Raw genomic sequence first — 17,543 nt, 5'->3', positions numbered from 1 at the left:
CAATTGGGAGAACAAACAACATTCTAAATGGGGGTGCACACCACCATGACCCCCCTCCCCCGTAATCAAAGTCAAAATTTCGAAATGGTAACTAACATTTTATGGCACCTAAAATTGAAGCCTATAAAAATGCTGTATTTTGGTTAAAAAATTGAAATCGGTCAAGCCGTTTGGTATCAGCAGCCAATAATGTAATTTCTCACACAACAATAAAGTCTACAAACTACTGTACTACTGCTAACAACACAATACCATTACTTACTGAATGCAATGATATTGCCAAAAAGCAAAAGGTTTTGTCTAATATCAACATAATTACTTAATGGTGTGTTGAAACATGACCAGAGATAGCAGCTTACCTGACCAGTCTTCAACAATACTGTAGATAAGAAAGATAAAAGATAAAAGACACTTAAGTAAGCTTGTCCTGTTTACTTACAAGACACTTGCTTGTCCAGTTTACTTACAAAACACTTGCTTGTCCTGTTTACTAATAAGACACTTGCTTGTCCTGTTTACTTACAAGGCACTTGCTTGTCCTGTTTACTAATAAGACACTTGCTTGTCCTGTTTACTTACAAGACACTTGCTTGTCCTGTTTACTAATAAGACACTTGCTTGTCCTGTTTACTTACAAGACACTTGCTTGTCCTGTTTACTAATAAGACACTTGCTTGTCCTGTTTACTTAAAAGACACTTGCTTGTCCTGTTTACTAATAAGACACTTGCTTGTCCTGTTTACTTACAAGACACTTGCTTGTCCTGTTTACTAATAAGACACTTGCTTGTCCTGTTTACTTACAAGACACTTGCTTGTCCCGTTTACTAATAAGACACTTGCTTGTCCTGTTTACTTAAAAGACACTCGCTTGTCCTGTTTACTTACAAATACTGATAGCGAACGATTAGTTTGAAGTTTTGAAATGAACACCGTGTATATCATTAATATTCGCATACTAATATATTCTAGAAAAGGTATGTTTGCAACATTCCAGTTTAGTAAACTTGACTGTATATTTTTTTCCCTTTTTCTCCGGTTTTTACATATAATTATTCTTTCCTTAATTTGTTTGACTTCAGTAAAATTTCTATTGCTGACATGTGTTAATAAAACGAACCCTCTTCATTTGCAGAGATTTGCCTAGGTAAGTGTAAGAACTTGAATAAATTAAATATATGATTTTAACTCAAAACTTAACAAATTATCTTCGCTATAAAAATAATAAAGCACACCCCTTTCTAAATAGTTAAAATGCGTGACTACTCAATTACGGCTAGAATCGTACTGAAAAGAAATCTAGATAGACAACAGATGTGGGGAAAGATAACAAATATTAATTAGTTGAAGAAAAATTACTGTTTGACATAATTTGCAAGTGATGAGATGGGTGAAAGGAAGAGTTTACTAATGAAATTAAATAGAATCTAATAACATGTTTTAATCATTTTACACGATAGCAAGTATATGGAAGAGAAATTATAGATGGTATATCTATGAACTACGAATAGTTTATACTCTAGCCTACGTCAATGTCAATAGCCTATTATCAGACTGAACATATTTTGCACTATATTTTGGATTAACGTTATAGTACCGAGTGTCTGGATCAATACTTCCTGGAACTTTAATTGTTACAATCTTGACTTTCTTTAAGGAACATATGGATACTCCAAAGCACATACATAGCAAGGAAGTATTCCGGGTAGGAAACTGCTGAACTCCTGCTCTTTGACTGCCCTTCAATAGCAAGGGAGCGGTATGCCATCTTTGGTAGTTTGGAAAAGGGTGGGGAATTTCTCCAGAAGGACCTGATAGGTTGTTTTCTACGGTTTGTGGAACTGCTGATGTCATATATTGGTAGGTTTCATAGTGTGCATCCAGGATGCGCAAAAGGCCCTTTAGGTTTAAGTGCATGGCAATAGGCCGCCCCATAAAGGAAGAAGTGTTGCTATTGTTGGTGCTGTTTTCCATGAGCTGAAAGAAGAGGATAGTCGTGATCCCTCGGGCGCAAAGTGATATGAAGATGCAATTATAGTGAAAGCCAACATTTGGACCGAAGGGAAAGACGGGAAGAGTACTGATCGTAATGGTATTGGATAAGATATTGACACTAATGTTGTATAGACATACACACATGTGTACATACGAGTGTGTATGATTTCACACCTGTGCTTGTGTCATTCACTTGCAATGTGTTGACAAATGTGTTTTCTTTTCTTAAAAAGATACCAGAAGTTATGCCGATACGAACAATGTCCTCAAATTCTTGATAGATTTCTGTTTGTTGTTTAATTTCAATGAAGTTCAAAAGATCATATTATGCAGTATTATTTATTAGAAAATTTGCTACATTATATGTTCACATCATCACACGTTTGTAGTTTTAGCAATGGATAATTCTGCACTTAAGATCATATCATCTATTTATAACTTTACGGAGGACTTTAAAAGCTCACTTATCATGTCTATAGTATTGTTTTGGATTTTCTCTGGTTTTTATTCGTCACATAATATCCTATTTTTTAGTATGGGTATCTATTTAAAAGAGGAACTTCATTATTATAAATAAGTTTGGAAGGCATTATTACTATTGATGAAAATGAGTATGTACTTTTGTCACCTATTTCTTGTCATTAAAAATAAATACACCAAATGTAGAATTACCTTACCTTATTACATTACACTACATGTTTTACTGTGCCATGCATAAAAATTCCAAGTGAACTCAACTTGTTTAAAAATGTATTTATTTTGAAATTTTGTCGTTGCTTGGTTAACCATAAGATCAATGTAAAACTATTTGCTAAAGCTCCTAATGGAGTAATATGCACAACCATTGAACTCTATGTTGGTCACATACATAATAAAGATTCACGCAAAATTTCAAGTCTGTAGATTCGTTAGTTCTCGAGACATTGTGGAGACAGAAAATTGTTCTAACCCTCAAGTATACTAGAGCGATCTCGTGGGATCTTTCTGACCTTGACACTAAGGTGCAAAAAGTGGCACTCGCTTGTCCATCCTGTGGTGAGTGAAAAACTAACCCGGGCCTTGGGTTTAGGATCACTGGGTTGGCAGGAACCAGAACATCGGCAGTATATTGAGAATGCGGTATGGCGTGTGCGGACCTGTAGTGGTAAATCATCTAGTTTTTTCGACCCAACAAGAATTCGGAAGACCAACCGACCTTCCGGTCCAGGAAACTCGCTTCATAAAAAATTGCATCCATTCATCTCTTTAGGTACGCAGATTCCTTTTTAAAATTTATGTTATAAGTAATCATGGATTGTAACATTACATTTAGTTATACTGTATATAACAAAAGCTAACGTCACTTTGGGTGCTGTTTTATTTTTTTCATCTTAAACACAAAAAACGTGGTAGAATAATATTTGTTTTAGACATGTTCCCTGTATGAAAACTTCTCAAGTTTCTTAAAGAATTATAACATGCGAGAATATAAGCACTTAGAAAAGAATTGGTTTCTACAACTGACAGTTAGAGGACTGGTCATGTCGTTAACAAAAACATTACTTCTTACAATAGAAAAGTAGAGTTGTGGATGTGGCAAGTATAAGTATCAGGAGTACAGAAGTCGCTAATCTCTGAGAGACAAACAATCGGGCAGACACTTTTCCAGCCTATAGACAGTCATAAGAGAAATCTGCCAAATCACATTTTTCATCATCATCGAACTCTATCTTGTCCGTATATAAATGGTTCATGCACAATTTAAAGCCTACAGATAATCTTCTCGAGTTACTCTGCGCGTGGTCAGGTTACACGGACGTTAAGCCAAATCCCATAGAGCAACATCCACAATCATCCAATTTTGCATATGTAGAAATGAAGTTCTGTACAAAATTAAAAGTCCGTTGCTCAATTCGTTCTCGAGATATCCTGCAAAAATACAGAAAGACATTCAGAAGAGAAGTTTTCCAGCCCCTTGTGATAGTAAAATATACAAAGTTTAAATCTACGTAAGGATTCTTTGGAACTTTGAGGTGCTCGCTGAAATGTGCAGTCTACCGAGTCATCGCGTTGCAGTCACTGACTAAGTAGGCCTTGGCAGTGTGCAGATGTTTATTCCCAAGTTATATTTTGTTGGGTCTGTAACTAGTTTGAGCAATAATGGAGGTAAATAGCAGTTTACATACATAATACTATTTATGGATATAATATTCTGTGTGTTTTGACCGAATTGTGAAAGAGAGATTATAATTTAGTCGTAAGCAGTGTTTCAGTTATCACCTATTGGGGAACAATATACAGAGTAACCATTTCAGAAGAGAATCGACTTTAAATAAAATAGTTTAATTAACTGATACAAGTTTTTCAACTTGCACTGAGCCAATGAAAAGGTAGAACTCTGCCAAAATGTTTTATCAGTAAATTCGGGGTTTTTACTAATAAAACATTTTAATGTAACATGTTAAAATGTTACATTTCAAATCCAAGTATTAATTCTTTGTTTGAAGTTTGTATTTTTCACGATGGAAGGATTAAGAAGGAAACAGTATTTGCCGGACATTTGCTATTGTTCAGTGATACAAAAAAATCAGCTTCGAGATCTGCAATCTGATCTCTTTTTCAGGTAATAACTAACATAACACATAATTATAAATAATACAAGATTGCAAATCTCGAAACGTAGTATTATTGATTTTTTTATCATAGAACGATGACAAATTTCCGGAAAAATCCTGTTTCCTACCCAAGTATTAAATTTAATATAAGTATTACATTAATATTAAAAAGACACTTGAAACATTGCAGATAAATAGTACTAGACCACTTTTACAATATATCAATCTGATAGATTTAATCTGCGGTTAAACAACTTGATCATTGATTTGTTGAGATATGACAGACACGAAACTAATTCCTGAATGAAAATGAATAATTAATCTTCTGATGAGAAGAAAGTAGAATATCAGATGTCGGCTCTGAAACGAATGACCATCATGCGGAAGGTTTATTGATTACATTGATTTACAAGATACACGAATAATTAAATTTCCAAACCTTAATTAGCTAATCTGGGCTATCATTATTTTATAAATGGATGTTTTGTTTAAAAACATATAACTTATTGATGGAATAGTGTTATTTGGATTTAAAATTATTGGGCCGGAAAACTTATCTCGTCTTTAAGTAAGTTTTTTGTATTTACTTTTTTTAAGAAGACGCTAATCTCCTTTAATTAGGCCTTATTCTGGCCGTCCTCTTGGGCTACTTGCCTGTGCGAGGATCTTATCAAACAAAATAAGGTCAACGGTATTGATAAAAAGTAAGAGACAGGATTTGAACCTGCTCAATCTCTAACTCTGATCCAAAGTCCGACATCTTATACCTCTCGGTAATCGGCAACCCCAATTCTATAATACCATGTATTTTTCCACTTAAAGGTTATACCAGTTTTTTAAAAGGGAGAATCTTGTCTGACCAACAATTATCGACCAATTTCGATCTTGTCTGTCTGTACCTAGTAAAGTTCTGAACAGATTGTTCAATTTGTGGGAAGGCTCCATACATTTTCAATTAGCCAGTTTGGCTTCCGAAATAATGTTATTACAATTGATGCAATATAAAAGCTTGTGGTCTGGTGATCGAAGGGTTTGATAGACGAGAGTATTCACTCAGTGTATTCTTGGATCTGTTCAAGGCCCTCCATTGAGTCCATCATGCTGTACTCCTGATTGAGCTTGAAGAATACGATGTAAGGGGGATTACCACACATGTGCATTAAGTCTTTTCTGGAAGGGAGGCATCAGTGAGTCCAAATTGAAAACTCAATCTCACATAAAGTAAGAATTGATTGTGGGGTCCCTCAGGAATACGTTCTTGCTTGCGTTCTATTTTTTTATTAACATGAAAAATTGGAACAATATTATTCAAATTTGTCATTTTGTTCACAGAAAAGAAGCTTATGATCAACTTCCATCTCAGATTGGTGTCAAAGTGATCAACAGACTCCCGGAGTGATTAAAAGATTGGCAAAAAAGAAATGTTTCAAAGCTCGATTAAGATATCATTTAGTGTCGAATTCGTTTTATTCCGTCGATGAGTTTATGAAAATCTCTGGGAACAATAAGACTTTCTTGTTACCTCTGTTGCAGAAATAAATGATATTTTAACATTGCCGATTGTAAAATGGATGTTTTTTACTTAAGGCAAATACGTATTAGTATAAGTTGTATAACTGACGCATGTAATACAATTGTATAACATTCTACTGCAATAAAGAAAATTCGAATTTGAAATTTGTCAGACAGACATAAAATAATTCTAGCTACTCGTGTGATAGGCTTCATTAACGCTCAGCCAATATTCATTTACATTTTAACTCCAAAGAGGAACAGGGCTTTACATTGGTTGGTTTGGCTTTCATCTTAATTAGTTAATTAGAGTTAAATAACATTAATTTGTAAAATTAATTAATTTTATCAAGGTTTAAAGTTCTTTTTGCTGACTTGATTTTTTTCAACGAAGCAACCATTTTGCAAATATATATAACAGACAATACACGTATTAAATACAACAAGAAAACACAATAAGCTCAAGTGGCAGAATTACAACAATTCTAACAAAAATAAACCAATCACAGCGAGGGTGATTGGTGATAAAAGTGGTGTCTTCCACTTCAAAGAAGTCCAATTTAGGGTAAAGTTCATTGCCAAGACGTTGTTGGAGTCAAGTCAGAGGAGCAAAGTATCAGGCGGAAATCGATCCGCTTGAACAGATGAGGAGAGTCAATAAAATGGTTGAGAAGCTTGAACAGAAATGTGGCGTCCTGAAGTCGTATTATATAAGATAATGAGTCAAAACGATTAGCAAGGTCTTCAAATGGCACTTTACGATAGGGGAAAACACATTCTCATTCCAACAAAAACCGCAACATCTCCTTTGTATCCAAAAACAAAAGAACGTTCATTATAGTGGAGACCAGACCACACAACAGTATTCAAGAATTTGCCGAATTAAGGTGACATACAACATTGTGAGAGTCTGCATACTGAATGCATTTGAAGCTGAGCTTCCTTGTGGCTCAGGAATACAGCCTCAATGTGCCTGTGTGGACAGAGAGAGAGAGAGAGAGAGAGAGTTCTCTTACTTTGAAGGCAGTAAGAAGATCTAAGAATGAATCATATAAATTGACAATCTCAAGATTTAAATTTCCTTTCGCAGTCTTAGAAATCAGTCATACATAAGAATGCATTTCAAAATGTAAAAATGTCATAAGAGAAACTGTAGAAACAATAAAAACGAAAATACCTAAACGAAGAAGATAGTATGAAATTGCCTCAAACATACATTTGAAAATTGACAGATAGACAGAAATGAAACAATTCTAGCTTCTCGAGTGATAAGCTTCATTAACGCTCAGCCAATACTATGCTCAATAATATGCTTTTCCTTATTATGAATAAGCATGATATAACAAACGCGCGTATTTTGTGAGTATTCAGTATGAATATTCAAATGATAAGCAGTTGTGACAGGCTACTGTCAATACAAAACGCTAAACTGACTCTAATTATATTCCACAACCGTGTAGACACGGGCAGTTTGCTGCCAAAACAGGCGGTCGACCACCGGAACGTGTGATTTTCTTGGCCGGCCAGTTTCGTGTATCTGGACCGGCGGCCGGTCACAACCGTGACTTGCTCATTCGTCCGTCAACTGTAGGCCTACATACTGAGTCGTTGGCGCTTACCGTGTATTGGTGTATTGACCTATCGGCTTTCTTTATTTACATGCGTTGGAACACAATTTCAAGCGTCTTTGAAAAGAGTGGTTCGTTTACCATAGTCTAGAGTTTTAAGACAGTTAATTTTTTTGAACAAATATCAAAACCTTCCGGATCACTCTACGACGAAACATTGCTTACACAATTAATAATTATCTTCTTGAAATATTTCATAAATCTCACTGCAGATACCTATATTCACCGAACCCGAAACTACCAATAACACTATAATAATATAAGCGTCTCTACAGGCGAGTTCAATGGGCGGATCTTCCATGTTATCGGCTGAAGCTTAACCAATCACATATAATTTATGATCAATATGGCTGCTTTACCAGAGGTTTCCAACTTTGAGGCGATTTAGTTGTTTTCGTTTAGTTTATTTTTGTTTTTTATTATTTTTACAGTTTCTCTTATGTCATTTTTACATTATGTAACATACATTTTTATGTATAAGTTCATACACAAACATTCCTCGTAAAGGTTTAACCATACATGCAGTTTTGAAGTTGTCGGCATGACTTTCCTAGGATAAGAAATCCATCTAATGTATTTACAACATTGTAAATAACAGCCCTACGCGTGCTGTTATTTATTATGCTGGGAAAAAAAAAGATTAATTTTACTAGCCATTCATATAACAATATCAGCCAATTATCCGAGAGGGGACTCAACTTTCAAACGATCACTTGTATTACAAACTTGCAAAAAAAGATATCTAATAGTTTAATATACAACACGGAACATATAATAACAATGCAACATAAAAACAATATGCAACACACAATAACTTAAAAAAAGCTTAAAAGAAAACATAAAAACACAAAAAAGAACATTTTAGCCAACTCTTACAAATAGGCTACTTTTAGTTGAAACAAAAGTTGGCGAACAAAATATAGTTAGGCGAAAAATTTCTTTGTAAATAAAAAAATAAAAATGTAATTAAATATAATTAACATCATACTAATACAAAAAAGTAGGACGACGCCACATCACGTTTCTTCACTCAAATCTATAGCTCATTGATTTCATTCTCGAGGTATCCTGCGAAAAGATTTAAAATTAGACAACCAGACAAAATACACATTTTACAGCTTCATACAGACAGAACATAAGATCTGTCAGCCTAATGAGTGATGGGTGGACTTCAATGACGCTCAGCCAAATCCGTTCTTGATATATTCAGCGGAAAACATACACACTGGCAGATAGACAGGAAAGAAATATTGCCACAACCCCTTAATGATAATAGAATAAAAAAAATATACAACATTTCAATATAGTACAATTCATTCTATATATCTCTTGAATAATATGCTTTGGTAACGGTCCGCCAAATCCCATGGAGGGACATGTCACCATCATTGAACCTTGTCTATATATTTATATCAGTATAACTGATAGAACGGAAATTGTAGGACCTGATAAAATGTAACGAATGTCTTATCAACCAATCCACCAAATATCACTTATAAACTTCCATGTGATTCAAACTCACCTGTTTACAAATTTGTTTATTACATAATAAATGTTCTCGTTGCTATCGTGGTTACCCATAAGACCAATGTAAAAATGTTTGCTAACGCTCCGCCAACCCCCATGGAGTGACATGCACCACCATCGAACTCGATGTTCCTCATAGAGAAATGAACATTCAATCAAACTTTAAAATATATAGGTCAGTTCGTCCTCGAGATATCGTGCTGATGGACAGAAATGTTTCCAGAACAAAAGAGTGATAGGCTTAGCTAACGCTCAGCCAATAAGATCGCTCTATTGTCTTGACTGTGTATGTGGTTACGAAAAAATGGCGAGGCGACAGTGTTACGCTTGAGTCAGAGATATATAAAAATATGTAAGCATTTTTCTAAGTTAACGGTGTTTTTCCTAGAAAGATTAGGGTGTTGGTTTCAAGGTGTGGCGTGTAGCTCTCTAGAATCAAAATTTCAATCAAAAGCGGTTTCTAACAACGTAAATTTTACCTTTCATCTGCGGCTACAACGATGACCGACTGTGACTGGCAAAGAAGAGATGTTCAATCACAGTGAAGATGCAAATCTTATCGCCGATGGGTCTGACCGTTGACCGGTGCTCGGCGAGGAGCAGCGTGAGTAGGAAGTGCTCGCCGGTGACCGGTGTGGGGAGGGGGGATGTCCCGCGATGAAAGTGCGAGGCGGAGGCGAGGTCACGGTCTAGACCGCGACAAGAGCAAGGGTAGACGCTGCCGTATATAAGCTGCTGGGTAGCGCTGGCAGTTGCAGCAGACCCCAGATAGCCGCAGAGCTGGACAGGTCTAACATGGGCGCCACAATACCGGTGAGTACACGTGCTCTTGTGTTCTCATCTCATACTGGTGGACTAATGTGACGTAATAGTGAGCAGTATTACATACGTTTTCTCATTGTGTTTTTATCAGTGTGTGGTTGTATTAGGAAGTGTAGCTGCATCTTTATGGTACTTTACACAAGGCAAATGTTTTTATACTTTTAAACGTTTATAAAGAAATATAATACCTTAGTATTATACTTGGAGTGTTAAAATATTTAATCTCTTTGTAAACTGAGGTAATTTAATAATGATTTGCTTACAAATTTTAGTTTATTTTTTTATTTTTAAGACTTTCGTTTGAAGTTGTCAACTCAATTAGTGAAATAGATAGCAATGAACACAAAATGCATAATTTGCCAACAACGCTATAATGCAATTTATTCTTACACATAAAAAGTTTGACGTTTGTTTTTATACTTTTGAAGTCTGAATTGGTTTTATACTTGAATTAAGTGGATAAAATAAGTTTTGAAATATAATTTCAGTATTCTATTACTTTTATTTAATATAACATTTACAAAATTTTAAAATTAATTGCACTGAACATTATTACTTTTTATATTTACAAATACTAATTTTTGGTTCTAACTTATCCGGCCCAGAGGACCATGTTAAACGTTTAAACAGTTGTAAAATGCAAAATAAAAAAAGGAAGTAACGAAAATTTTAATTCATATTGCTGAATCATAAAAATCGTAGAAAAACGCAATCATATGGTAGTGTTTACATTTAATTAGACACATCATTATATTTTATCAGACATTTAAATATTATCCATTCGTAGTTACTATTTCACACTGTATATACAATAAACAAAAACACATTTTCACGATTTTTTTCTTAAACTTTATTAAAATGCTGACTGAGAGACTCATCAAACATTAATATTGAGCCGATTTTCTACCTGTATAGTAAACCTTGATGTGTGTTGTATGAGAAACGTGTACAATACTGCTCATTATTTAATTATATTCATTTCAAAAATCTGTAATAGTTAAACTGCCATTAATGTCAACTTTTATTAAAGGACCCATAAAGATAGTATTACTCCCATTTCACTACAAATAATACAAAAACAGACAGATAACTAATGAGTATTTAAAAAGTAACGCAGTTCTTAATTATGTGTCTACTTCAATTTGACAATTTACTTACTTCTTTGTTAACAACTATTGTGTAACTATGTAAACAACTGACATTTAGTACATTGTGTTCAATCATTATAGGCTACATGAAAATTATAATGGATGCCAACATTCTTGCACTTTTTGCTTTATTGTTACAACCAAAGACTATCTAAACTTAGACGTCTCACCGTGATTAATAACTAGAATGCAGTCAATAGAATACGCTAGTGACGCTCTGTCCTGTGAATAGTAGTTCTAAGGATGGCCGTAAGATTGCACTGTTAGGCAATCCAATGAGAATTAGTGTTCTGTCTTTTATGTGGTTACAACAATATTCAAGTTCGGTGAAGTTCTACTTTAATGGTATCTGAGAGAGAAGCTTCTTTGGGCAGTTGTCAAATGTAGGACAGCAATGTCCAAGCTTTTGAATCTTATAAAATACAGAACGAATATTTTGCAAATAAGTTTTTATGTTACCCTTTAGTACGAAATAATATAGCCTCCAGAACCTATTTTCTTTTGTTATTCTTCTAAACACTTAGTTGTTCCCAGTTGCCGTTAAATTTGAACAGTATCTACTAACTACGTAGGCCATATTCAGACTTTCTAAGTTTGCAGCAAAATGCATAACTCTAGCTGTTGAAATTTTTTAATGTGTGTGTGTATGTGTGTCATTATTAGACAATACATTTCATTTCAACAAACAAAACTGTTCGAAATAACATACACTGGTTCAAAATACAAGTAGCTTAGAAATGTAAACTCAAAGTTTAGATTATCAAAGTTCATCTTGAAATATTACAAAGTTTAAAATTGTATTATCACTGTATGACAAATTTTGTTTAATTAACAAATTAAATTTTATTGTATAATGACATTTTTTAGACCAGTTATTTAAAAACTTTGTTCAATTCTTAGTTTTTCACATACAATTCTCAAGCCCAAGTGATCCTATGTGTTTGCTGATTCTGCCACTTTACTTTAAATACTTCAGGTGTATTATTTGCACTCGAGGAGCTGCAAAAGTTTCATTTCTGTCTGTCTGCCTATCTGAACGATCCTTGAGAACGAATTGACTTATAGACTTGAAATTTTGCCAGAAGCTTTATTTCAATGCAGGCAACATTGTGTTCGATGATGGTGCATGCCATTCAGTGGGATTTGGCTGAGCTTTAGTTATCATCAGATTTACACTGATCTTATGGGTAACCATGATGGGAACGAGAAAATCGCAAATAAATAAATTTGTAAACAAACTGAGTGCACTTTTAATACGTGATTTAGTAACCCATGTAGCCTAACTATCTGCCAGATATCTTGACCTGTAAACTTTTTACATTTTGTATGAAACTTCATTTGTACATAGACAAGAATGAGTTCAATGATAGTGCATTTCCAACCATGGGATTTAGCCGAGTGTCATTGAAGACCATCACGCGGTAGGCTAGCGCAATTTCTCTTTTCTCTGATTTAATCATTTCTTTTCTGTATAATTGTCTGTCTATCCATTTCAAGAATAAAATAAGCAATGTACAGTTGACATTTTTGATTTTTTAAACATGTTACGTGAAACACATAATAAGGCGTACTCCTACTTACTAAAGTTAAAAAATACAGTAAAACGATATTATATCCCTGACTGAGTTTATTTAAAATGAATTATATTATATTCAGTTGCAAATAACCATTATTCGTTAACCAATATTTGTTTGGATTTTTCAAGAACTAAATAAAAAATTATAGTAGTAGATAAACATTAATGACGTTTTAAATCGATGGATTTAAAAACATACTCGTTACTTATAAATTACACAATTATATTTGAAACAGTGGTTTTTAAAATTTACTACCGGTACATTATAAATTTAGCAACCTTCTCCAATTCTTATCTCAATTATATTATTTTTTGTACTTTATGTTGTTACACAGGATTCTCTTTCTACACAGGATAACATTCGTTGTAAATACTTTACAGTATAATTCATCTGTGGAAAATTCGATCTAATATTGCAATTTTGCCATTAGAAAGGAACACCGAAAAGACGTCTGTCTGTAGAAACACTTTCAATTATTGTTACTCCGATTCGTGCACTGTCACGGCCAGGGTCACTTGAGTGTCCTCTGTCATTTTACTCCCTGGGAGCGGTTACTGACAGGTGAAACGTGGTGACAGTGGAGTAACCGTCACCAGAACCAACTGATGTTACGATGTAGTCAGGAAGCATTCTTCTGGTGCAGCTTTAATTGCACTCACACTCAGGAGGAAATAATGCGTACAGCGAAAGTGCATCCACCCATTCCCCTTCCCTCTTAGCTTCGCACACTTGTTATCATAACTAATGACTGCTGCATCTCAGAATTTCTCCGACTCGCCACCTCCTCTTTCCTCCCCACCTCTTCGGGATCATCCTCCTTGCATAACCGGCCAGACCGGTCACAGGAGCGCTCTTACTTCCGCGTCCCTGCACCCATCCACTCCGGCTTTCTTGGAAATTGCGGTTTAACATTTAACGTCCACGCCAGGACCACGCAAAACGATAGGATCGAATTTCTCCGGTCACTGGATCGCCTGGACATCGACATGTGCCGAGTGCTTAACACCTCCGTGAAAGCGGCTTGGGTGACGAGTTCATGATCTCATTCTTGAAAGTTGGCCAAGGTTGGTGTCGGTTTTATCATCTTTCACTGAGTACATCTCTATCTGGAATTTCATTTACTTGGGAAACATCCCACTAGAAGTATCTAATTTCAATATCAGATCAGAATTCAATATTTCTTTCACGGTGTTGTTAAAGTTGTATCCACTAACCAAAAAGACGACTACGTACGTACGTTAGAGCTACATTAAAATGTAGAGAAGTCCGATATAACGGCCGTAGGGCATTTTAGCCAGCATTTTACTTTTTATTGCCATATATGGAAAATGTGAAACATCCTTCAGTATATTTCATTGAATTATTGGAGAATAGTGAGTTTTCTTTTAGAAAATAACAGAAAATCCTTCAGTATAATTTGTCTAAGAAAAGAAATTCAATGGGACCAATGTTAATGTTACAAATGAACAATAATAAAACAAATAGCAAACATAACAGACGAGTGTTACAGTTTTTAAATGACAATTCAAACAGCATTTAACGTATAATGTACCTGTACATATTGTATAGTTAATTTAGTAAGAAATGGAAATCGTACATTCTAAAAAATAATTGTAGACTACTATGTACATGTATGAATTATTATTCTTTATTAGCAGTATCATTAGAATGTTGGAATTGTCTTCAACAATAAAAAAACCACTCCTTTCCATTAATATTTTTACATAATTAGGCACTCTGTATTTTGTAACAGTTATGAGAAGATACTGCATCCTATCCTAAAATCTGTTGCCACTTTGAACGCTGTGGTTGTGCGCTACATAGGTACAAACGAAAGAAATAGTGATTAAAGTTCTTGTATGTATTGTAGTACACGTACGTTATAATTGAGTATTCTCTGACAACAATAAAACATACCCAATATATTAAATTTACCTAATCAAAATAAAATCATTACTAGAAGATACAAATAGATTGCAACTCTACACAAAAGAATTAGCAAGGTATGGCCTATATACAAATCGCCGCACAAAACTAGCTTTATCGCCTACAATGTCTGCCGTACAATTCCCATGTGGATGCAAGTTTTATACTCTTTTAAAGCCAAAGTCTATACTCAATGTTGCATTACTTTTCATCGTATTCAAAAATAACACACAGCACCAAAATATGACTGCATTGTTCTCTTCTCCTGATAGGCTATAATAAGTTACGACGGCACCAACAAGTTATGCAATCCACACGATCATCACAACATAACCTCAAACTCCCGCCAGTCACGACACATCAGCTGTGGGTTCAGCCTGACAATCAGCTGGCTCCTTGCCTCACGTTCCAGCACACATAACCTCACTTCCTGTGATATCCAGACATTACCATAACTCGTGCTTCTCACAATTGCTCGAACCTTTACTTTACTTTCACATTCATTTCTTTTCCGTTCCAATACTTATCTGCGGCGCTGTAATTGCTTTGGATACACGCCACACTCAAGGTCTTGGAGAAAGCAGTTTGAAATATTCAAGAACTAATAATACTTTGTTGTTAATACGATTCTGTACTGGCCATCTGACAGTTTTTTTCTTGTTACAGCTGACTTGTGCGGTGCTGGCGCTGCTAATCGCCACCAATGAGGCGACATTCGGCAAGGAACAGTGAGTAACTTTTTTTATTCAATCTCACAGACAAACAAAATTTGAATAGTTACTAACATTTTAATCATATAAACTGTTAGTTCTTCCGTAAGGAATAGCGAAATTTTATTTTAGTTGTCAGTCAACATTTTACAATATTAATTCTGTGAGCTACAGGAGACGATCTGAATGATGTCAAGTTTCGTATTTATGGTAAAGTAAACTCGCCACTTGGGGTCCAGAGTTACACCGAAAAACCGATATATTTCTTCATAACATTAATTCTTTAAATAAGAAAATGAATTTTGAAACCTACTTCAGATATTGAAATAGAATACGTAACTAAAGACTTCAAATTGAATTCCGCCTACGAACCGTAGGCACAATTACTTTATATAATTCTCCCATATATTGACTCATGTTTGCAAATTAAATATTTGTTTTTATTAATTGAAAGTTATAAACGAAAATATCTTCAGTTTTAAGTCTTATAAAGGATAACCTTTAATCTTTGAAATAAAATTATGTGTTGCATTGAATGTTTGCAAATCGCCATATAATACAAATTTATGTGTTAAATATTAATTTTCTTTTGTAACAAAGTTTGATTATTTTTCCTTCTCAATAATGTTTTATGTGTGTTACAGTGTTCACATTCGGGTACACATACCTGAAATAATCAAGGAAGTTCACCATGAGCAAAAAGAGATAGTTCACGTAGAAGACCACAAGCACCACGAAATTCACGACGATCACGGCGGCGGTGGATTCGGAGGTGGCGGCGGTGGCTACGGAGGAGGTGGTTTCGGAGGAGGTGGCTACGGAGGAGGTGGCTACGGAGGCGGCGGCTTCGGAGGAGGCTATGGAGGAGGTGGTCATGGAGGTGGAGGTGGAGGTCACGGCGGCGGCGGCGCAACTATAATCAAAATCATAGGCGGTGGATTTGGAGGAGGTGGTGGTGGTCACGGCGGTGGATACGGAGGAGGTGGTTTCGGCGGTGGTGACGATCACCATGGAGGCGGAGGAGGTGGTTACGGTGGCGGAGGATTCGGAGGCGGTGGATTTGGAGGTGGAGATGACCACCACGGAGGAGGAGGAGGATACGGCGGTGGTGGATTCGGAGGAGGTGGATTCGGTGGAGGAGACGATCATCACGGTGGAGGAGGAGACGGTGGTTACAGCTACGGAGGCGGTGATAGCTACAGTGGAGGAGACAGTTATAGTGGAGGAGGTGGTCATGGAGGCGGAGGCGGTGGATATAGCTACGGAGGAGGAGATAGCTACAGTGGAGGTGGTGGATTTGGAGGCGGACACAATGACATTGGTGGAGACGACGGTGGATACAGCTATGGAGGCGGTGACAGTGGTCACGGAGGTGGTGGATACGGAGGCGGAGGAGGCTTTGGAGGAGGTCATGGAGGTGGTTTCGGCGGCGGATACGGAGGCGGCGGTGGATATGGAGGTGGTCACGGAGGCGGCGGTGGTTATGGAGGTGGTCACGGAGGCGGCGGCGGCGGCTACGGAGGTGGAGGTGGTTTCGGAGGAGGTGGACATGGGTGGGAAGACGATAAGAAATAAGTTACCTTGCCATAAATCATCGTGATCTTCATCAATCTCATCTTATCATCAAATGATCGTCGATTCGCCAACCGATCATCACCAGAGGACTCGCCATCTTCCCCTGGATAACCTTACCTCGCCGTACAGTACAACTTCTTACTCACCATTCTTTCTCTCTAGCTTATGAAGCACCGACTGAACTCTTCTTGTTGATTCCTTTTTATTGTTATTGTTTTTCGTTATTGTTGTGAATATCATGTAAATACGGATACGTGTGAATGTCGAATAAAAGCGTGTTTATAGTAAAGAGCATATGTTTTGTTATTTCCCATTGACAAATTTACTATTAAACGAAGATATTTGGTCTATTTAGATTACAGATAATCAACATAATGATAATTTAAGAGATGAATAATTAAATGATCTTTTAGTATAAAGAATAAATAATTGATATAGAAAATCATCTGTGAATATAGGTTTTTAATTCACAGTAAATCTTTATAATAAAATTATATTAACTTTCCGTTTAAAATTGTACTATTTATTAT

General features: G+C 35.7%; 1 protein-coding gene across 1 annotated transcript; it reads left to right on the top strand.

Annotated features, from left to right (window-relative positions):
- Positions 1 to 9,913: 9,913 nt before the first annotated feature.
- On the top strand, positions 9,914 to 17,305 carry LOC124363025 (glycine-rich cell wall structural protein 1.8-like). Its single transcript, XM_046818489.1, has 3 exons — positions 9,914 to 10,068; positions 15,395 to 15,456; positions 16,083 to 17,305. Exons 1-3 carry the CDS (start codon positions 10,051 to 10,053, stop codon positions 17,011 to 17,013), a joined length of 1,011 nt encoding a protein of 336 aa, XP_046674445.1. The 5' UTR covers positions 9,914 to 10,050; the 3' UTR covers positions 17,014 to 17,305.
- Positions 17,306 to 17,543: the final 238 nt, after the last annotated feature.

Source organism: Homalodisca vitripennis, chromosome 1 (assembly GCF_021130785.1).
Source record: "Homalodisca vitripennis isolate AUS2020 chromosome 1, UT_GWSS_2.1, whole genome shotgun sequence".
In the NCBI taxonomy this organism is placed as follows: domain Eukaryota; kingdom Metazoa; phylum Arthropoda; class Insecta; order Hemiptera; family Cicadellidae; genus Homalodisca; species Homalodisca vitripennis.
Note: the sequence above shows the minus strand (reverse complement) of the source record. Positions and strands in the feature narration are given on the sequence as shown.